The following is a 23,650-nucleotide window of genomic DNA, read 5'->3' on the forward strand; positions in this document are numbered from 1 at the left end:
TGCCTTAAACAATGTTTTAATTAAGCATTAACAAAAAATCAAAAAGATTCTTAATCTATGCGAGTGTCGCTATGTCCCGAACCTCAATTAAGAATTTTTATTTAAAAATAACAAAATGGTGCCTGGTGGGAAAGTGTACTTTTTAAAACTTTTTTCAAACCGACACCATTTTGTTATTTTTAAATAAAAATTCTTAATCGAGGTTCGGGACATAGCGACACTCATATAGATAAAGAATTTTTATTTAAAAATAACAAAATGGTGCCAGTTTGGAAAAAAGTTTTAAAAAGTATTTTTTCAAACTTCTTTCTAACTGGCACTATTTTGTTATTTTTAAATAAAAATGCTTAATTGAGATTTGGGACATAGCGACACTCATATAGATTAGGAATCTTTTTGATTTTTGTTTCAGGTAAGCCTGAGTGATAAAAGTCACCAACGCAGCGGACTTGCATCTTTTTTGACACGCCATTCGAACGGTGTAGAAAACGCTTAATTAAAAAGTTATTCAAATTATGACAACATTTTTTTATTCGTGTTATTTAAGAGCGCCCTAATAAATCCCAAAAAGATCTATTTCGTTGTATGGTGCATTTACTGTGAAAAACATTGTTAAAGATAAACATAGTTTTTGGGCCGTTAAAGTGGATTGATCCCTTAACACAGAAATATAATAAGTAGTGTAACAACATTAGTGATATTGATTAGTGTTACAATAACCAACAATTTTAAAATATCATTTATTGACTTTCTAACTCTTGCTTCAGTTGTCTCTTCTTCATCCTGAAGAACGTTAGAAATCGGTGGGGTACCAGGGCGATTATAGATTGACCAAGCGATCTGACAACGAGTGATGTCAAAATGTGTTCGCGTTGGCGAAATCAATACGTCGGCGATTATCGGGAACAGCTAGCTTGGTTTGTTATGTACACTCGTGAAAGACTCGCGCGTTATCGGACTTATTGAATTCTGGACCGTCTTTGTAAGCTCGTCGTCCGGAGACGTTGGATGGGATAAATGCGGTGGCGGCTGTCAGAAAAGTCGGAATACCCCGGGGATGGCGTGCGCGGTTGAGAAGAAGCGGCGAGCGATACGGGGAGGGGGGAGGGTGGAGACGGACGGAGGGGGAACCGAGAGAACTGGGTGATGAGGGGACGGAGAATCGGCAAGATCCAGAAGGCGGAAGAAGAGATGAGAGAGAGAAGAGGTGAGTTTTGCGGTACGAGCGGACAGGCCAGTCGGTGGGATGAGTGGGAGAAGAAAGAGGGGTACGGGGAGGATAGATTGCCAGTGCCAGGCTTAGGGGCGCCTCCATAGATCATAGAGGGTACGTTTTGAATAATTTACCGAGGCTATCTGTTTCGCGCGGCGAGGTGGGGAGGCGAGGAAGAAGGTGTCAAGGTTGCGATGAGATCGAGTTTACTTCCAATCAGGGGAGAATTCCGATCAATGGCTCGGAACGCATCTTCTCGCAATAGGGGGTGGTGCAGATTGCCAGCGAGATTGAGAAGAAATGATCTGCGGAACGCTTCTTATGCGATTAAAGGTACCGGGGCCTACAGAAAATACGTTCGCGATCATGGCTGGAAAGGGAAAAATCAATTTACCTCGAATTAGTCCAGTATTATCGAAAGCGTAATCTGTTGCTTAAGTTTTCGCAAATGTAGAGAGGAAGAGTGTAACGGAGAAATAAAGTCTTTGAAATGTGTGTGTGTGTGTGTGTGTGTGTGTGTGAACTTTTGATACTTCCTACATTTGATTGATAATTTTTCCCAACGTCCAAATGGTAATTAAAATTTACTCTTATTTAAATTAATTTAAATTTCCACTTATTAAAATTTAATGTTGTAAAAATATGAATATGTGCATCTCTATATTATTTATTATAAATATTGAAATTTTTGTGACCAAGAATATGTTGCAATTTATCACAGACACATATATTCACTCTCTTTTAATTCTGTATGTATCTACTTTTAAAAATTCAACGTCACGCGTAAAAAATAACATAAAAATAACTGTACAGATTTCACATTCGTAGTGAAAAAAAAATTATCTACATACTTCGTCCTTTCGGGGTAATTTTACGTAAAAAGAAAATATGCTGTTCCAGAATTCAGAATATATTATTTTATACTGAAAAATATGCTTTTTGCGTAGCGCAACGTTCTTTTATAAAATTACATTTTTATTCAAAATTCTCTCAGAAGGGCTTACAAAATGTATGATCTCTTTGCCTACATCCTTTGTGTCGTCCCCCTGTTCTCCTATGTATCCTTTAGTCTCTTTTATTAGATATTACTTTCGCATTTATCTGCGCCGTTGCCATTATTAGCGTGACACCTCGCGAGTTAAACGCGAACAAATTGAAACGTCCTGAGATCGTTGCGAGGCAGATAAGACACGCTCCAGCGCACTCCCTGGAGACTCTTGTTCACGATTTTGCAGCGATCCGCAATGATATCGTGCACCTTTTGTCCGCTCTTATTGTCGTTTCATCTGTGTTCTTGTCGGAGAGGATAGGATCGGGGAGAGTATACGAGCGACGGTTCCCCGGCCTCTATCTGAAGAAGCCGCGAGCTCGCCGCGCTCTTATCTTAATTCGAAAACTTTGGCCTAGCGAACGGCGACATTGCTGGCTCACTGCTTAACGAGCTTCGTTAGTTGCGATCTTTCATAAAATATGCCTCTCTTTTACCGCATCTCCTTTTTTTCTTACGAGCCAAAAAAACGATTCTTTCCGCCGCTTCAACAGATTATAGGCGTATCTTCTTCGTGTCGATTCAATTCAGAGACTAAATTAGAATTTATGCAAGATCGGGAACGGCTGCAAGTTGTAAATCGCGTATTAATCGGAATTAAACTTCTCCCGTTAAAAGCTGCTCGAAACTTTGGAGATTACCGCGAAAGGGCACGGCGAATCGCGTCGTGCCCGGGGCCTCCGCGCGGCACGATCCGCCGTTGGCGGAAGACCTGAGGGGTGGGGGAATCGTGGGTCAAGAGAGGGGGATCGTCGGCTCATTTCATAGCAGTTACGCCCAATGAATGACGTCAGGTGCGTACGTGCAGTGCGGTGGAGCACGCGCGTCACTCGTTGCTCCGAAAAGAAAATCCGAGAGAGCGACGTAACAATGAGGCGCAGCGATATCACGATTGTGTTGTGCGTGTTCTTGGCGTTCGCCACGACAGGTGAGAGACTCCCCGTGCGAAGATCCTGATAACGAAACGGAAGGAAAAGCGCGTCTAAAATACCTCGACACCTGCCGTCGCCATTTTGGAAACGCGCCTGTGACATGACTCGGTTGTTTACCGATGGGCGTGAAAATTTTTCGACGATTGATACGGCTCTAGAATCATTTCAATCGTCTATAAACTTATCCGAGGATGTCCGAATAAAATTCGGATATTTTTTAGAGAACACAATGATGCGAATAAATAATACGGGATGTGAAAAATAAAAATATTTTTATATTTCCCGACGGTTGTATTTTGTCACGATTATGGTTAAAAGTAGAAACGGAATAACAAATGAAGAAAATCGAGCGTTCGTCAGCAAAACTATAGAAAAGAGATTAAGAAACGTGATATAGAGGCGTTTTCTCTGTATTCATAATTTTTAGGTTAGGAAATGATGAGGTTCTCATCAATTACTCCAATCATAATACTCCAGATGCGATTAATTGACCGCGGACTACTTAATTTAGTAAATTAATTCCACTTAATTGTCATAGGGTTCCACTTAATTGTTCTAATTGGATACTTTGACTAGAACATTCGGTTAATGCTGTTGCGTTGTTCTGGCATGCGCAGGTACCAAAGCAATACGCTGTTACCAGTGCAGCAGCGACACTGATCCGGTCAAGGAAGACACTGAGTCGACCAAGGAAGACCTTTGCGGGGCCTACACGAAATTTGACAAAGAGAGAAATGTGCCTATCGAGTGCAACAGCGAGGAGTCGCACATGCCTGGCACGTTTTGTGTGAAATACACTGAGCAAAGCCCGCGTGGTTTCATCTGTAAGTATATCTATTAAAAGAATACCGGGTGTTTCGTAGTAAAAGGTAGAGAAATATTCTATTGCACTTTGAATTGTTATTTTTCATAACAAAAAAAAGGAATATTATTGGAATTACTTTCCTCGGTTAGTTGTATTTATTATTGTCGGCGTATTTGCGCGCAAAACATTTTGATTTTTAATTAATTACCTTACTTAGAGGTTTCCTTTACTTGAGGAAAGGATGCGAGCTATTCTCTCGACGTGATTAAGTTATGCGTTAAACAATTTTACTTATCAATTTGAAGGAATGAAGGACATAAGAGCCAAGACAGGATGTTAGTGTCTAAATGATTTCAATTTTTCGCGACAAATTACAAAATTTTAATTATTTTAACACTAACATCCTGTCTTGGCTCTTATATACCTTGTTCCTTCAAATTAATAGATGAATTTTTAAATGCATAACTCAATCACGTCAAGAGAATAGATGGCATTCTGTTTTTAAGAAAAGGAAACCTCGAAGTAAAGGAAATAATATATCCTTTATTCCTTGGAATTGTGATTGCACGTCAGAGCCTCATGAATTTTATTGTTTAATAAATAAATAAATCAAGTTCCGTACAGTTTGTACCAATTAAAGAAGCTTACAGAACTATGAAAAATTGAGAATACTAACGAGTTATAAAAATATTTCTTCATAAATATAATTTATGCATAAATTGCAATATATGGAGAGATATTCTTTTCTATTAAAATTTACGTGTGTCATATTTGCACAAAACACAATAAATGTATGTACATATACAAAGACGCGCGACACGATGATTTTATCCCGAATAATAGATTAAAACCTCTCGCGTCAGAAATGTACAGCTTTTAATTTAATTCTTCACAATAAGGCCCAGTTTCACAGTGGCTAGTTAGCTTAACTAGGTGTTAAGTAGTGATGTCAACCACTGAAACAAAATTTGGTAAGCTACTTACAAGGTTAGACTTTGACAGGTTGCATTTTCGCAAATAAGCTTAAAAATATACATACACAAATTCATTTACAAACTTTATATATTTTCAATATTTTACTTATGTAGTTTGCGAAAATGCAACTTGTCAAAATCTAAATTAACTAGCCATTGTGGAACTGAGCCTGAAAGTATGAAACTCGGACGCACTAGCTGATACCCGCCGTATGCGGATTTCTGCATCGAATTCCGAGTCGCGCGTATTGCACACGGAGTGCGCAATTAATTTAATTAATCGGCGATGTTCAAGGGGACGGCAGGTGGCGACAGGTGATCCGACGATGCGCTTCGGTCGCCAGTACCGGAGTTACGGGGGTCTGCAACTGGGGCGTTCACGAGAACGGCGTTTACTGGCAGGAATGCTACTGCTCCGAGGACGGCTGCAACGCAGCATCCGGCATCGCGATATCACTCACCACGCTGCTCCTCTCGGTGTGCGGCGCCATCGTTACGCAATCTTGTTTCAAGTGAAAAGAGATTTTCAGAGTTCTCAAGTTTTCGTGAGACGAAAACGGTGAGATAAACAATGGCGACCAGAAAGCATCGATGTTGGAGCTTTCGTTGTAGGGAAGTTTAGATTGTAGCTAACGTGAGCGCGTAAAGAATGACACGGACGTTTCTTTGAGGAATTTCGGAGTTGATTTCTCTCTCAGGGAAATTTTGATTAAAACACGGGAAGAACAGTTTTATTGGGGCATTTAAAAGTTACACACAGATCTGAAAATAATTATGTGTCGGACCATCTAAATAAATTATATTAGACACTCAAGTTAGAATGCCAAGACATTTGGCAGTACTGCAATCGTGCTTGAATATCCTGCGCAATTATTTTCAGGTCCGTGTCTCGTCTAATTTTTGTGCGATTTGTGAGACGAGCTTAGCCCTTTTCGGGAAGCCACGAATACTTTTCACATGTCTACGTCCAGTTTGTATTCAAAGTACATTAAAATAATTAAAAAACGAGGAATTTCAACTTTGTATTTTGAAATTTTTAGTAACATGCAATTTTTCCATAAGTGATCGTTAGAAAAAAATCAACTCCAAAGTTGCCAAAGAATATACTTTCGTTCCACTTTAACAAGTCAGCTTGTAAATACGTTAAATTATATATCCATCCATATGCCGTACGCTAATCTGAAAAGCGGCCGGATTTCCCTTTTATGTAAATAGTTTAAGATACATACCTCTATATCTATCCGTCCATTTTGCTAATTGTAAGAAACGTTAAGAAGTTTATGCAGTGAAACTCCAATTGGGGTGTGAAACGACTATAATTAATTAAATTCAATTTTCAAGCAGACTAACTGGGAGCTAATTAAATTTTAAGATAAAATCTGTTTATTACACTGCGAGATAAGTGTGGAGTAAGTTTAAAGTGTTCAGAACAATAGTGAGACACAAACCTGTTGCTTTATGTATCTGTCTTGAGTATTCGATAGCAATATTCGAGATAACATATATTTATTCCCGAGAAATTTAAAAGTCTTTTAAATATTATTATATTAAAATGAATTTTATTAAAATAAATTTTATTTACAGTGCCTTTTTATATACAAAGACAGTATTCAATCGCTTTTGATAATCTATTTAGAATAGCGTACCAATTATATAAATTTTATTAAAATAAATTTTATTTACCGCGCCTTTTTATACACGAAGACAGTGTTCAATCGCTTTTGATAATCTATTTAGAATAGCGAAACAATTATATAAAATATTGGATTTAGAGCAACGATGTTACATGTATTTTACAACATGCATTAGTTTTGCAAAAAAACCAACTCTGAAATAAATCACACCTCGAAGAATCTATATAATTTCGATTGAGATGGAAATGTTGCAATTTCCAACTGTGCTTAATGAATATCTGTTAGAATAAGAAAAATACAGAATCTCACATCATATTTTCACATAATGCTTAGCACGTCGTTGCCTTAAATCCCGCGATTGGTTTATCGCAATCTCTAAATTTTTAAAGCATTTTATATTTTTCTATGTGCATGCATGCGTTGCACAATTAAAGAAGAACAGACTTGCTGTTTAATTTAATTGCATATTTTATTATGTACGAATAAAGAAATAAAAAAAAAGAAACACAGTAAATGAATCTACTTATTAACGAGCCACGTGTACTTACAATGAAAATTTTATTAGGCAAGAACTGAAGTCGATGAGAATGAAAGGAAGAATATCCGAGGGTCTCAGTATTCAAAACGTACTTAGTCAATAAGAAAACTCAGGCGCGCATTTTTGCAACCGAACGCGTTGCTCGGAGCCGTTTCATTTCGTTTTTTTCCACCCCTCAGTTCCTTTTCGCAGCTTTTTGCGCGGTCGTGAATCTTTGAGAAGCCATTAGATGTGCTCGCCCACGTCGCACGCGGTAACATTAACGGGGCGGAAAAACACGGCGAAAATGAAACCTACTTTTGTCTCTTGACTTGACTGACTTTTTGTAACGGCTCCGTGGAGAAAACACGCCTCGCAAGCCGGGAGATTAATGTTTTCCGCGGCGGTGCTGATCGCATCTGCGCGAAATTCTCATTTGCTAACTGTTTACGCCTGCTTAAGTGCAACTTGCGCTATTCCAGTCGCGTTTAACGCCACAACTGATTAAACTATCCTTTCTTATCTAGATTTATGGTGCATGCTTATCTGACGCTTTTATATTTTTATGCACTTTTATTTTGTGCAATTCACAGCCGCATAATTAATGACTTTTGAAGACGATTTCCCTTTAAAAACCAAGAAATATTCGAAAATTCACAAAGAAATACAATAATTGATTAACTATATAATACATAGGGTGCGTTTGGGAGATTATATTTCTTTGTTTAGGATAATAAAAATTAATCCATTTCTATATAATGTAAAATTAATAAATCTGAAGGTATAAATTGAATTTACTGTTAGGTTTTTGTCAATTTAAGCCCACTTTACACGATCTATAATTCGCGACAGAATTCAAGATAGAATTCTATTTTATAGTTTCATATATTAAATTGACATATGTTTGTAGATTAGGTTAGTGTAGGTTATAACATTTACATATGGATTAGGTCCGTTTTCCCTGCCGATTGGACACAAATACTCACAGCAATCAATGCTTAAGGTTTTTCATTAGACCAGATACAATTAATCAATCACGCATTTTCATGCATTACACATATTTGACGCATCTTTTCTATTTACAAAATTGGAGCATTATAATTATAATTCTGATTGTTCAAATGTTTTCTGTATTACACGATACATAAAAATTTAAAAATGAAATTCTGTCTCGAAATCTGTTGCGAATTATAGATCGTGTAAAGTGGGCTTTAAACAGAACTATGATTTTTGTCATATTTAATTCTTTCTTATTACATCCACGATATTTTCATTGTTAAAAGTTTAATAGAACCGTTTAATATTGTATAACAGCAAGAAGATTACACTCAGATAGCACAAGACACTCCTGTGGACATTTTAAGAATATTCTTCAAGAATATTTGGAATATTCCGTAGGTCATTCTTACATATTTATCTTATGTTCGTGGAACATTCGACTGGCGCTACTATAAATCTTTTTCGAATGTGAATAGAATAATCTATCGAATATAGCGTGTCGGTTATATACGGTATGATCACAGGTTTCGCTGCCTTTTGCATAAGATAAATATATTACACAATAAACAATGTGCAGTACATAAACTCGATGAACATTAAAAAATTACTCTGAACGAATATACCAAAGACATTCTCGACTAATAGTCTAAAAACGTTCTTCTTTGTTATGAAAATACGATTTCTAATTGTAATAATCTGTATACATATATTTATAGAGTATTCGATTGGAATATTCTGAAATTAAGAATATTTGCACTCCAGAAGCATATTCATAGAACTATGGCCGGTATTCATAGTCCGTTCTTATATTTAAGATCGTCTTAAGTATACTCTTAATGTGTTTTCAACCAATCGCAGAGCCGTATTAGCGTCTTAAGACAACACTTAAGATGATTTTGAAATAAGAATCGACTATGAATACCGGCCTATGTGTGCTATCTGGGCATATTGTCTCGTTCAAAAATATAACTGACATTTGTCCCAGACAGCACAGATCTCCTGAAGACGTTTTAAAGACATCCTCTGGACGTCCTTATGTCCTAAGAATGTTCCCAGGACATCCATAGGATATCGTGTGCTGTCTGGGACGTAATACCTAAATAAGAGATTTCCTTGTAATACCTAAATAAGAGATTTCCTTTCACGAGCGGAGGAGATATCCGAGCAAGGTGCATCGAGGATACGCCGTACATTATACATCCTTATCGCGCGTCACCGACACGCGCGTTAAACGCACATTGTGCGTAAACAAACGGCGGTTCTCAGGTCGAACTTTCGCGAGAGAGGGTTGCGCCCTCGGGCTTAAGGCGGGTGCCGCCGCGACCCACTTCCGGTATCAAGCGTGAGCCCGAGGACACCCTTCTGAACGTACCGTTCACCCCCCGTAATGCCGGAAATTCGTCGGCCGCGAGTTAATTACGTCACGCGGGACTATTAATGCCTCAACAGATCCGACGTACGCGTTGTACATACAACAATAGTCTCGGCTATTTAGGCCCTTCTCGTACATTACGTCACCACGTGCCAACCCTCGTTACTCGGGGTGCCACGCGATAATTAAGATCGTCGCCGCCGGAGCGTTAAAGCAGCAGCGGCGTTGCTGCATGGTGGTTGATAATATTTTGGAAAGGTCTTATCACGCGCCGATCCCTTCCCGGTCCCAACTCACCGGAAGGTCTCCACGAAGGTTTACACCGAAGAACGATGCTTCCTTTCCGAGATGGACGTATTGCTGGATTGTGTCGCATGTCACGCCACTAATGCGCTTGAATACCGGAATAATTTATTATTGACGCTTGACACGAAATTTTTTTTTTAAATTAAGACAAATGACAAGATTTCTTTATGAATTAAACTGTAGAAATGTAACTACTGACAGTCATTCTCCGGCCTTTGTAGACAGCGTACATATTTTATCTTTGTGCCTGTTAATTTTATAACAACGACTCAACTCCGTTGGATCTTTATCGTTTAACTGCATATTACATTGGCCTGATTAATTTCAAGAATGTGCTTGAGAAGGACCTAAACCCTTGGTCGAAACGTCGCAGTGTATATCTTTTTATTTTATTTTATTGAACACGTGCCAATTAAGGTCGACTAAACTTATTCATTGTAACTACCGATACTTTATTTCCAAATTGGTATGAAATGGATTTTGTTTAAACAGATTTTTTACGCTGGCTTAATTCCTAAGTTCTACTTCACGTCAGCAAAATCGAGAAAAATCGTGATAAAACAATTCCTTAATAATGCGAGATTTCTTGTATGCAGAAATAATTTGTAAATTATAATCTAGTTTCACGATAGGGCGAGAGATCTCATAAAATTTACAATATATCCTATTCTCTCGCGAAATTTGCGCTCCTATGTGTCGTTAGAGGCGAAACAAGTTGCGATCGAAAATTTTGTAAATAAGTGCGCTATATTAGAGATTCTCATGATCGAGCGCTTCATTTTCCACGACATGGGTGACTCGAAGCTCCTAGTTGTTATTAGATACATCAAGGCGTGCTTAATTAGTCGCCACCGGGGCGGAAAGTGCGCGACCTCAGCCGCCTCTCTAACGAGACTTCTTATTTTCATAACACATTTGCCATCTTGTACGAAGGTAGAAGAAAACTTAAAAGAAATACAATTAAGTTGTACGCCGATGTTGCATGTCGATTCATTGTTTCAAATACATTTAATTTAAAATTAAGATTTTCTGCAAATATAATCTTCAAATGTTGAAAGTAACTTCTGAGTTTTCTATTCTGATTTATCAAAATTTTCAATCTTGCCATGTACTGTAACCGTATATTTATTATAATAAAATCGGAAATCTGATTTCCAGACTTCATTTACCAACGTCTTACCACGTATAATACCCGAAACAGATTTTGCTGAAATTGTTTGAGTCGGACTTACAGTAATATTACACAAGCCGGTAAATTCTGTATCAGTACGTATATAAAATTTTAATTTATCTGGTGACATATTTATTTCAATCCTGTATTCACCTTTTTCAGCAAATGAGGGAGATTGTAATGTATAGCTACCTTTGTTCCACATAGTGTATCTGTAAAAACGTCCAAGCTCTTCAATTGTCCTTGTATATTCAAACGTAACCAATTGAAATTGTGACTGAACACAGCTTTTGGTTTACGAAGGTAAACCTTGTAAAAATGAGATTTTCTCAGTAGAGATACTTTCAACTTTTTCTTGGTCAGAAATCTAGAAATAATTAACATATTTATGAATGATGAAAATAACATCAAAATGTCCTAAAAGTCTCTATGCCTCTGAATAAGATTTGTTGAATCAAACATCTTAACATGTAATAAGTAATAACATGTTTATATGTATAAAAGTTGATTTTATCATGTCTTTTTTAACTATTGTAATATTTTAGCATCTAAGAAAATCACAAAATAGAGTTGAATGACTAGCCAAATCCTATGAGAAGCCTTGAAACACATGGCAATTTTTATTAATCATGATCTATTTTATAATTACTTGAAGTTTGTAAAAATTTTGCATTACATTCCAAGAATAATTAATAAACTATTTTTTCTCAGTCTCAGATAATCTATAATTCTCATTTTTTTAATTTAAGGAGACTTACATGTATTTATAACTTTATACCTCCCATGTACTTCGGTGTTGTACATGTATATTCAAACTACGTTGTCTTTCATTTTTCGTATTATATATAAGCATATTTCTAGTTTGAATTTAGATACAAATAACACATTTGTCCGGAATAGACTTTCTGCGTTAACAATTTTTATGCAACTGCATTCAAAATATTATACAATACACATGTAGTAAAAAACAAATTTTATACGTACACATGAATGTTTTAATAATAAATTTTCTCGTTATGTACAATGCATGGAATTGTCGTTTCAGGAAATATGACAAATGTATCGATTCGTTTCTACAAAACTTTAAGCTGGATATACATCTACGAAACAAACAGCGAATGCGAATGTTGTAATCATTTGGCAGGTGTATACGCCGAAACAAATGCGAATAGGACGTTCGATTCACGTTTGACTCGATATCCTCTTGAGGCGGTATATCATAGATAAAAGCAAACCGAACGTCTTCGTGGGTTCACTTCTGTATCTTGCAACATACTGAAAATGTTAAAAATGAGCGGCTTTGTCGCTTTTTAAGAGAACAATTAGAAAGAGACAGGCTACTCACTTTTAGCATTTTTACTGTAGTGTAAGATACAGAATTGACCTTTCTAATAGTAAGCATTCGACGAAGTTGAGAAAAGACCTGCTATTGAAACTTACTTGGTTCATCTCCATCATATACGCGTTCGTCTATCGCTCAAATATTTTGGATTGATCTTGAGATTTTCAATTGTTTTATGATATTGCTTCAAGCACTGTCCAAGTGATATTAAATTAATGTGTGCGCATACATATGTGGGATTTCATTTCCTTTTATTAAATAAATTTACTAAACTACTATAAACATAACGCCAAGATATAAGAAATAATGCATGCACATACCAGTTAACTTTTACTTACCAATGGAAATGGCAATCAATTCCCAATGCGGACAGTGCGATTCAATACAGCCAAGCTACCGTCAACCAACGAATAAACGTAGTCAATGCGGAGAGATGTCACGTTCGAGTTACGGAGACTAATGGATCTTATTCGTCAGGTATGTAAATGGAAGGGACAGACATAAACAAAGAAATGACCACGTGTATCATATGTATGTATGTACGAATACATACGTGGCTCTTCCTTAGTCTGCATGATAATCTGAAGCAGCACACACCGCACACGCATATATCCTGAGAAAGAGCCACGTGACCAAGTACGTGATTATTCTTTTGTCAGCGTACGTCTTGGTCGAATCGTAAACGGCGTAATTGCTCGTTGCTATTACTGCCATTTTCGCTACTAAGAAGAAATTAATTGGTACGTTCACTATCTCTCCACATCTTAAATATTCATAATATTCGTAATAGTTTAGAAACTTGATAAGGAATCAAATAAATCCTCTCGGAAATCCTACATCTATATACACATTAATCTGATAATATTATTTGGACAGAGAGTGCTCAAATATCGTATAAAGGAGAAAGTAAAAATCAATCCACCAAAATATTTCAACGACAGACGAACGCATTTAATAGAGAAGAACCAAGTGAGTTTCAAGAGTTCTTAAACTTTGGTGAGTGTGTGTTAATAGAAAGTATGTAAGATTTTGTACAAACAAATCAATATATTCGTGATATTTCTTAAAGCGATAATTCTATGCATTCTATATAATAAAAAAAATTTATAAACATTTACATTACATATATAAAATCTGTTTCTTTTTTTACTAATATATGTATATAATTTGAATGCACTTGAAAGTTATTAATTTAAAATATCTTCAAATAAATCTTACTTAATTGTATCAGAATTCAAAATAGAATTGTATGTAACATAAGAAATATTTTTTAAAACTTGTACATACATATCAAAGTACAAAAGCATAAAATTATAAATTTGTCTTTTTAAATTTTTTTAATGGAAATGATATATTGTCCAAACTTAGGCAAGAAAGCAATTTATTAATTATTCTTGAAATGTAATGCAAAAGTTTGACAAAAGTTTTATAAAATTGATTATGATTAATAAAAATGTTTTCTCCTACAAAACTTCGCTATTCGTTCAACTCAATTTTATGATTGTCTTGTACATAATATTATGTTAGTTAAAGAGAATATATTAAATGTAAGATGTCTGAAAAATCTCTATGCACGTTTGATGAAATCAGATTGTAAATAGCTTTATTTATACAATTTTACATGTTATTACATGTAAAATTTAACCTATAAAAACAGAGGCTTTTAGGATATTTAGATTATTTTTATCATTCATAAACGAGTTAATTATTTTCAGGTTTCTGACGCACAGAAAATGAACGATACGTTTAGTAAGATGAATCCGGAAACGCAAGAAGTATCTTCACTATTTTTACCTGCATATACCAAAAGCTACGCTACATCACGAATTGAAATGACTACAATTGAATATACATGGAAGATTGAAAATTTTGAAGATATTTATGGAAATATAACTCAGTTACAATCTCCACCACTTGATAAAGAAGGTCAATACATTATTAAAATTTCACGCTCACCACAAGATTCAAAGATACAATTTAATTTATGTACTAAGGCAACGTTTATTGGATCATGTACTACTGCTATTACTGTGTGTAGTTATAAAATCTCAAATGTCATCTCGGGTTGTATATTGAATGAAGCATTATTACTTGAAGCCTCGACAGACAACTTTTGTAAGAATGGAGTATATTTCAATAGAGACACGGCTCTAATATACTGCAAGATTAAGGTTTTTCATAATCTGATAAATAGCACTGTATACATGAATTCACCCTCTGAAACGGTATTTAAAGACGTGAAATCTTTTGAAGACTCAACTCTTGAACTTAAGAATGAAGATGAGAAATCAATCGTATTTATAGTTGAAGACGAACAGTATGTTATATCAAAAAAATTGTTGTGGAACACCGGTAGTAGTTACTTTCAGAATGTCTGTCGTACACATAAAGGAAAAGTAAAAGATATGAAAGATGAGTTACAACAAAATGAGTTAAAAGCTTTCAAACAGATTTTATTATATATTTTAACTGGTTTACAATCAGTAGAACAAAATTATTCGATGCTTAAAGAATTGTTAACAACAGCTGATAAATATGATGTACCCATGTTAAAAATAACGTGTGAACATTACTTGCTATATCATCTTAAGAAAGAAAATGCTGTGGAACTTCTACAGCATGCATTATCATCTAATGCGTCATCTTTACAAAAGCATTCGGCAACTTTTATTAAATTTCATATGAAAGAATTGATGGATGAAGAACTTCCAAATCCATCGCAAGAAGATTTAATTAAGATAATGATATTGATTGAAAAATTGAAAATTGAAATACATGAAAACAGTCATTCCTTCAGCTTTCCCAAACCCATAATACCACCTGTTGATAGGTCAATGATATAATATTGCAGTTTTAAATATAAATAGAACATGATAATTTTGTTTAATTAATAAACGTCTGTTTTTTTCTTTTCTCCAAATATAACTTATATTATTACTACTGTACTTTCAATTTTTATATGCATTCTAGTGTTAAGTAATATACTCTATAATATAATAAGAATATGCTCTAAGTATTAAGTAATATGTAATTTGAACTTGTGCGTATGAATAAAATTATTATTAATTATATTTCACAGCTATGAAACTTATTAATTATATTTTGTGTAACTATTATTTCCTTTTAGTTATATAATTCTCTCTCTCTCTCTCGTTCTCTCTCTTTCGCTCTCGCTCTAGCTCTGTCAAGATAAGATAAAAGCGAGCAATGAAAACCGCAAAACTTTATAAAAGAAATTCAAACTATTATTGAATCTAATATTGTTCATCTACAGAACACTGGGAAATTTATAATAAGATACGTTATTGATAAAAATAAATATACATTACATATGTATAAACATAGGTGACACAAGTTTGTAAGGATTCTTAATTTTTTTATTTTATCAGTGATTTTTATTGACCGTATCTGGCCATTTTTATAATACAGAAAATTTATTGCGAAAAATATTACCTCAGCCAGGGTTTGAACCTGGACCTCCCTTCTCTCTAGGCGGGAGTCTCAATCAATTCGACCACCGAGGCATATGATAATATTAGTCGCATTATATAGACGCACAGTATATAGAAGTTGTTTACGCGTCTATTTCGACTTTTTACAACTGCGCGCCGATAAGGGTTGTCGACCGGTTTTTTATTTCCTTTCATTTTACAATAGATCAACAAGTAGACTTAAGAAACTTATAACTACATGAAATATATTTAATTACAGTTTTATTCGTTTACAAGGTACGTTCAACTTACAAAGTTTTCATTTGTATTAATACTTACATACATTTGCTTTGTATTCTTACATAAATAAAAATAAAAAGTTATATTTTCTAGAAAAGACAATACACACCTTTACTTAAAAAAATCTATCATATTTTATTAATTTATAATTAAGACTGTGATATTATATGAAAGAAATATTAGCAAATGTAAATCTCTTAACGGTCATAGTGGTTAAAAGGTATCACAAGTATTGACCGACTTTACTGATCTTTATCAATTCCATGATCTTATGTGAATCTTTTTCAGGTAGATTTCGAAATACTTCACTAATCGTAATTTCTTTTTCGTGAAATTTAATAGAAAATGCCAAACGTGTTTTTAAAAAGTTTGCGTTCACCGAAAGCGCAGGCCGTACAAGATTACGCGTCATTTCCAATCGTAATATAACGTACCAAATTAAATTCACACCTTAATTTGAAAGTTGGCACATCATATTTTTCACATGTTTTTAACAATTTTTTAAGCATGCAATAATCACTTTGTTCTACTGACAATGAGCCAGTTGATATATATGATAAAATCTACGTAAAAGCTCGTATCTCTCTCACTATGTGTTTTTAATTTACTTGTTATACCTTTTTCTTCTCCTTCATGCGTACTAGAGACATTCATAAAGTAGCTACTGTTGGTAGTCCAATGCAACTTTTTTGATAAAATAGACGATTTCGTTCCTATTATAAATTTGATTAAGTTCTCATTCTCAGACTCAGGGGTTAAGGAGGATGTTAGTTCAGGCAGTAAGTTCATGTGTAAAAAAATGATATAATAAAAATGCAGGTTTTGTTTTAAAAATTCAAGATTACATTCATGTAACCTTCAAACGACTATGCAAGGTCAAACCAATGATACTTATGTCCCCCTTAAAACAATATAACTTTTGTCTGAAACATTTGTTTCTAAAATGCATAGTATTCGAAAAATTTAGAGGTTTCCATACTTTTTCCTCACCTTGTATATGTATAAGATATGTGTACTTACTTCTTCCAAATACCTTACAGGCGAGCTGCGGGCACCACGATCTAAACACTTTAAAACCATCAATTGATTATTTATCAAGTTTAACTCAAATGGTAGCCTTGTAACTTTTGTAAATATTTTCTTTCTTGATGATCGGATTACGTATTTTTTTTACATTGAATGTCATATAATTTGCTCAATATATGTTACTCAACTAGAAATAAAGATAAATAAATAACGAAATATAAGTTTATCTATATAAATTAAGACAAGGTATAATTATTAATTTCAATTGTACTTCAATTTACTTGCATTTTATTGACATCCAAATTAATGACAATATTGAAAACGCATAACGGTGACAAATATTAAAAATAACAATCAAGTTTAACTTTATGAAAAATAGCTTGCTGTCTCGTCGGAAATGGTAGTTGCAAAAGTTCCTAACATTATGATAGGTACACAGAATGACCCACAGAACTACGATTAAAAATCTCAATAAAATATAATTTTGATGAAGATTATTATAAAACATAACTGACATAAGTCTGTAAGGAATTTTTACTTTTTTATTTCCTTCCGTTTTAGATCAACACAAGTAGACGAGAAAATTATAAGCAACCTATACGAAATATATTTAATAATAGTCTTATTCGTATACACAAGTTCAAATAAAATATTACTTTTAGTGTGTCTTAACACTTACACTTGCACATATATTCTTACATAAATAAAAATCAAAAGCTATATTTTTAAGAAACCAAACACATGTTTATTCATTGTAAATTAATCTTTGTCACGAAAAAAAATCTTTGTCGCGTTCTTCTTTTAATTAATTTATAATTAAAACTATAATATTATATGAATTGTAGTAAACAGCCAATGCAAATTTTTTAAGGCATAGATGATAGTATCACTGAACAGTATCACAAGTTTCGACTTCGAGTATTTTACTTTTCTTAATCAGTTCCATGATCTTATTTGAATCTTCTGGTGGTAGACTTAGAAATGCTGTAGACTTCGTAATTATTTTTTCATGGAATTTAATGAAAGTTGCCAAATGTGTTTCTAAAACTTTTGCGTTTGACGAAAAAGCAAGCTGTACAAGTTCCACAGTATTGTCAACCGTAAAAGAACGTACCAAGTAATGTTCACATATAAATTTTAAAGTTGGTACATCATATTTATCAGATGTTTTTAACAATTCTTTAAACATGTAATATTCACTTTCGTCTACTGACAATGAGCCAGTTAAAATATATGATAAAATCTTTTTAAAAGTATGCATCTCACCAAGTTTAGCTAATTCACTTGTCATATCTTTTTCCTCCCCTTCATGCCTAAGACAGACATTCATAAAGTAGTTACTGTTGGTAGCCCACAACAACTTTTTTGATATAATGTATGATTGCTCTTCTACTACAAATTTGATTGACTTTTCGTTCTTAAAGTCAAATTTAAGGGTTGAGTTGTTAAGACGTTTCACGTCTTTGAATAAACGTGAAACGTCTTTGAATATTGTTAAGGAAGATGGTAAATCCATATGCATTGTGTTACTTATGAATTTTTGATAAATTTCAATCTTGCAATGTATCACCAAATCATAAAACCGTGTGAATAATGGCCCAATTTCAACTAACAATGTCTTATCATGTATAATACCAGAAACACATTTTAATGATTTATTCGACTTGCGGTAACTCTCTGTTACAGTAGTAGTACACGAACCGGTAAACGCTGTAAGAGTACGTATATAAAATTTCATTATTTTATCTTGATGTGAATTATTCATTTCAATCCTGAATTGATCTTGAGCAAACGGTGGAGATAGTAGTGTACTTGTGGCTTCGTGAAAACGATCAAATCCTACAATGTTCCATGTATATTCAAATGTGGTTAATTTCATTCGTGACTCAGAATAGCTTTTGGTACACGAAGGTAAATATGGTAAAGATGGAGTCATCTCACAATCAGTATGTATAGGGACTAGGGAGAGATTAAGTGTGGAGCAGAGAAAGACTTCTGTCTCGGAAGAGGCGTGGATATATGAGCACAAAGCGCACTAATCAGATGGTCAGAATTGTCTTTATTCGCGGCGATCCTCTGATCCGAATATTACACAATACAATGTTACGGTCCCGATAATGTTACTTCGAGTATGACTCCGCGAGTGTGTCTCTCCGCTTTGTCGCCGGTGCTCTTATTTTCCTCAGGGAAACACCACTGGACCAATCGACGGTCTCCACGCACAGCGGTCGGTTTTCGCCGTCAACGTGTTTGTCGATCATGACTTTTCGGAGGACATCTCCGAAAGCAACAATCTCCTCTACAGAATAATATTGGTGACGGGCGATATTTCGCCCGTTATAAGAGACTTAAAACTTTTCGCCTACAGCTCGGCCGTCCTGACCTTTTGGCCGACCCGGTCAAAGACACAAGTCGACTATCGCTCGTCAAGTAAAATAAAATAAAAGGTTACATGCTTTTAATTAATGTATGTACGGGCGCATTTGATCCGGCGCGAACACGCCAGTAAACGGTCGCTGAGTCATTTGGAAGCCGTCTATGTCGGCGACGACGTATCGATCGTGGTCTAATACCTTTTTAACAGTATATGGGCCCTTAAATTTTAGTATTAGTTTTTTATTAATGCCGGCCGTCGTTTCTACATTGCGGATCTCGACATAGTCGCCGACTTTATATTCGCGTGCGGCCTTTCGCCTTAAATTATAACGCTTGGCGCTTTCGCGTTGCACCTCGTCAATTTTCGCTTGAGCCTTGTGTCGGAGCGACTCGAGATCGCGTCTCTCGTCTTGATCTTGCTCGAGTAATTCGCGCAGCGCATCGTTCGCTTCTCCTCGCTGTTCGAGCCCAAACAGTAAGCGGGCCGGGGTCTCCCCCGTCGCGCGACAAATAGTGTTGTTGATAGAGAACTCTACCCGATCCAGAGCGCGATCCCACCTTGAGGGAATCTCGCTCAGCTTGGCTAACATCGGACTTATTACGCGGTTATATCGCTCGACCTGCCCGTTGGCTCTCGGTGTACTCACAGCCGTGAGCACCTGCTCGATTGCCCTAGATTTGAGGAATTCTTTAAACGTGTCGGACGTAAAGCAAGTTCCCCGGTCCGAAATCAAACGCTTCGGCCTACTGTACGAACGGAAGTACTCACCCAGGTGCTTTAACGACTCCTCTATCGTGATAGACTTACACGGATAAAGTCTAACAAATTTGGTGAACGCGTCGATCACCACCAATATGTGTCGATAGCCCTTCCCGGTTTTTTCTAACGGGCTCACGTGGTCGATGTGTATCGCGGCAAACGGCAGGCCTTCTTTCGGTATGTTATGCAAATATCCCTCGGCCCTCCCGTTCGGTGGAGAGAACTCTACGCATTTCAGGCAGTTGAGGACCTGCTCGCGCATTCGGGGGAACCAGTATATCTTGGAGATATTCGCAACGACTTTATCGACTCCCACGTGGCCGAGGTCGTCGTGACACGTCCGGATCACGTTCGCTATCATCGAATGCGGGACATAAAAGAGTAACTTTTTATTCTTGTCTTTCCGGTATACGAGCCCATCGCGCAGTTCGAAATATTTAATGTCGCCTTTCTCGAGCTTGCTTCGAGATTTCGTTATCGCGATCCTGACAAACGGACAATGTTTTTTCTAGCGTGCTTCCCTCAAGCACCAATACAGAGTGACATTGACTCAGTGCGTCGACGTGACCCATACGCTTTCCCGGTCGGTGTATAATTTCGTAGTCGTAGTTCTGTAAAAAGAGGGCCCAACGCGAGATTCACGTCCTTTTTATTTAACGTGAGGCGAAAGCTGTCACAGTCGGTGATGATTTTAAATTTACGGCCCGCGAGGTAAACGTGGAATCTTTTCAATGCGTACACGGCCGCGAGGCACTCCAGCTCGAAGCTGTGATACCTCGATTCCGCCGGCGTCGTCCGCTGGCTCCAGAACGAAACCGGGCGCCAGGTGTTATCGCCTTGTTTTTGGAGTAATATGGCCCCGAAGCCGCTCGCACTCGCGTCACAGTGCAGCTCCGTTTCCGCCAGCGGCGAGTAGACGGCAAGCACGGGCTTGCTCGCCAAATACCGCTTGAGTGCCTCGAAAGCGGAGTTCTCTCCGGACTCGAACTTAAAATTGGCGCTCGCTTTCATCACTTCGTCATAAAGGGGCTTGGCCACCATAGAAAACCCGGGGATAAAGCGGCGAAAGTAGCTCGCCAGACCGATGAATCGCTGAAGGTCCTTCGAATTACGCGGAATCGGGTAATTAAGGACGGATTCGATATTCTCGTCGCTCGGTCGTATGCCATGCCTGTTAACACAATATCCCAGATATTTTATTTCGGACTGGGCGAAGTGGCACTTGTCGAGCCGGAACTGTAAACGGTACCTGCCCGCTATCTCAAACACGCGGGTCAAAATATCAATATGTTCGTCCATATCTTCCGTCGCGACTAATAGATCGTCGAGGTAAATCAACAGTTTATTGTCTCGGGTCAACGGAGCGAAAACGCTGTGTATGTAGCGCTGGAAAACACGCGGCGCGTTCGTTAGGCCAAATGGCATACGCAGGTACTCAAATTGTCCCAGCGGCGTCACGAAAGAGGTGTACTTATTGTTAGTGGACGCCTCATGCATCCTAATATGATGAAACCCGTCTTTCAAGTCTAATACGGTGAAGTATTTCTTGCCGCGCAAGCGATCGATATTATCGTCGATAAGTTCCGTAGGGAAGTTATCGCGTATAGTGATCTTATTCAACTCGCGATAATCTACGCACAGTCGGTGACCGCCGTCCTTCTTTCTCGTTAGAACGATCGGGCTCGCGTATGGTGAGCAACTTTCCTTGATGATCGCTCTCTTTAGCAAATCGTCAAGGATTCCACGTAAAGCTTCTTTATCCGCGAACGACAATCGGCGTGGACGGAAGCTAATCGGCTGTTCGTATTTCAATGCTAGAGCCATGGTAAAATCGGGCGCGTGATTTTCCCCCCGTAAGTTCTCTAAATAACTCGACTCGTAAGCTTTCCGAATGCGCGAGAGCATGCCCTCGCCGATCGCCGGATTAATCTGTAATTCCTCGCCTGGACGGGCGAAACCCTCGTATTCTAAATGCATTAGTCGATCTATCGCGCGCGCCTCTTCGACGCCCGTTATTCGAAAGTTCCTCCCGAGAGTGACGCACAAGTGCGGGCAATTCAGGAAGTCCCTCCCCAAAAGAACGCTATACGCCATCGTATCGCTTGGCACCGCGTAAAATCTCATCCCCATTCGGACGCCGCTGACCTCCAGAGTACCGTCCACCACTCCGTCAACCCTCAGCGGAGAACCGTTGAGTCCGCAGAACCGACTCACCCGCTCCTCCCGCGACTCGCTCGGAATCACGTCGCTCCGCACGAGGCTAATGGGCGACCCCGAGTCGATGATCGCCTCGACAGCGTAGTCGCGCGTTCCGCCGGGCCCCGTGGTCGCAATCTTTACACGGGCCATGTAAGGTGTCGGTGGCTCGACCGTTCGCTCATAAATCGCCGAAATCGCCCGCGCGGACTCCCCAGGCACCCCCGACAGCGAAGGCCACGCTTTGAGCATTCCCTCGCCAGATGCTCCGCCGACCCGCACACGTAACAAGTTCTTTTTTCGCGCACTCGCGTACATCGCACCGCGACGTGCCCCGTCTCGCGGCACCTGTAGCACACCTGCTCCTTCCCCGTCGGCGGCTCCCTGGGTCCGCCGCCACCAGCCGACTTCGTTCCTTCCTTTCAGCCCTTGGTATCGTTCGGCCGCCTCCGCTTCGGCTGGACCTTCTCGAATGCTTTCAGCAATTCGGCTCCCGTTCGGTAGTTCATCAAGCGGGCCTGGTTCTGCAGTCGCTGGTCCGTCACTCCCTCAATGAGGTAATCCAGGATCTCATCGTCGGCAATTGGGATGCGGTTGGCGAGAATCATTTTTTCATGATAATAATCACAAAATGATTCGCCTCCCTCCCAGACTCGAGATTCGAACTCTCTTCTTAGAGCCAATTTTCCCGGACGCCGGTCGAACATTTGTCCCATCTCTCGGAGCAGCTCTACCAAATCCAGCGTCAGATACTCGGCCTTCGAATGGAACCAGGACAGCGCACGTCCCCTTAACCGCGAGCTGATTAATACCCGCGTTGAATCTTCGTCCAGCCGGTACGTTTGTTTCAGCATCTCCAGCTGCTGCTTCCACCTCCAAAAATCGCTGTCGACCCCGCTGAACTCGGGCAACAGCTCCCTCAAGTCCCGGACGCCGCCCGGTATCATGCCGCCGCTCGTCACCGCGCTCGCCGTCCCGCTCACCGTCGCCGGGGAATTTCTTAACATGTCCAGCTCCCGCCGGAGAAGTCTCCGTTCTCGCTCCCAGAGCTTCCTTTCTCGACGCAGGAACATCAATTCGCGCATTGCGTCATCGCGCTTCTCAGCTCCGAACGCCGCAATGCCATCGTCCCCTTCTCGCGCCAGGTTCCCGTTGTTCACCACGCCACCGCAGTCCGTCGCCTCGCCATCGCGATTCGTCCCGCTGCCACCAGCCTTTTTGTCGCTCGAACTCGCACAGATGTCCTGC

The 23,650-nt window shown here is 38.1% G+C and overlaps 2 protein-coding genes and 1 long non-coding RNA gene across 4 annotated transcripts; 2 read left to right on the plus strand and 1 right to left on the minus strand.

The window, feature by feature from the left end:
• The first annotated feature begins 3,029 nt into the window (after nucleotides 1-3,029).
• LOC105559587 lies at nucleotides 3,030-7,118 on the plus strand. The gene is made up of 3 exons (XM_012007995.1): nucleotides 3,030-3,189; nucleotides 3,811-4,017; nucleotides 5,268-7,118. The coding sequence occupies exons 1-3, from the start codon at nucleotides 3,042-3,044 to the stop codon at nucleotides 5,486-5,488; spliced, it is 576 nt and encodes a 191-aa protein (XP_011863385.1). The 5' UTR covers nucleotides 3,030-3,041; the 3' UTR covers nucleotides 5,489-7,118.
• Nucleotides 7,119-11,257: 4,139 nt separating this feature from the next.
• LOC105559586 lies at nucleotides 11,258-12,735 on the minus strand. The gene is made up of 3 exons (XR_001008762.1): nucleotides 12,652-12,735; nucleotides 12,412-12,506; nucleotides 11,258-11,338 (listed from the first exon to the last, which is right to left on the minus strand). It is a non-coding gene; the product is annotated as an uncharacterized LOC105559586 (long non-coding RNA).
• Nucleotides 12,736-12,891: 156 nt separating this feature from the next.
• On the plus strand, nucleotides 12,892-15,329 carry LOC105559590 (TD and POZ domain-containing protein 3-like). Of its 2 annotated transcripts, none has more exons than XM_012007999.1 (3): nucleotides 12,892-13,053; nucleotides 13,190-13,282; nucleotides 14,029-15,329. In XM_012007999.1, exon 3 carries the CDS (start codon nucleotides 14,047-14,049, stop codon nucleotides 15,154-15,156), a length of 1,110 nt encoding a protein of 369 aa, XP_011863389.1. In that variant the 5' UTR covers nucleotides 12,892-13,053; nucleotides 13,190-13,282; nucleotides 14,029-14,046; the 3' UTR covers nucleotides 15,157-15,329. The 2 variants fall into 2 exon arrangements, with proteins under 2 accessions (XP_011863389.1, XP_011863388.1); XM_012007998.1 differs by having other exon boundaries at nucleotides 12,893-13,053; nucleotides 13,190-13,309.
• The last annotated feature ends 8,321 nt before the right edge of the window (nucleotides 15,330-23,650 follow it).

This window comes from Vollenhovia emeryi, unplaced genomic scaffold (assembly GCF_000949405.1).
Source record: "Vollenhovia emeryi isolate VEMERY1.0 unplaced genomic scaffold, V.emery_V1.0 DF939263.1, whole genome shotgun sequence".
Classification (NCBI taxonomy): Eukaryota; Metazoa; Arthropoda; class Insecta; order Hymenoptera; family Formicidae; genus Vollenhovia; species Vollenhovia emeryi.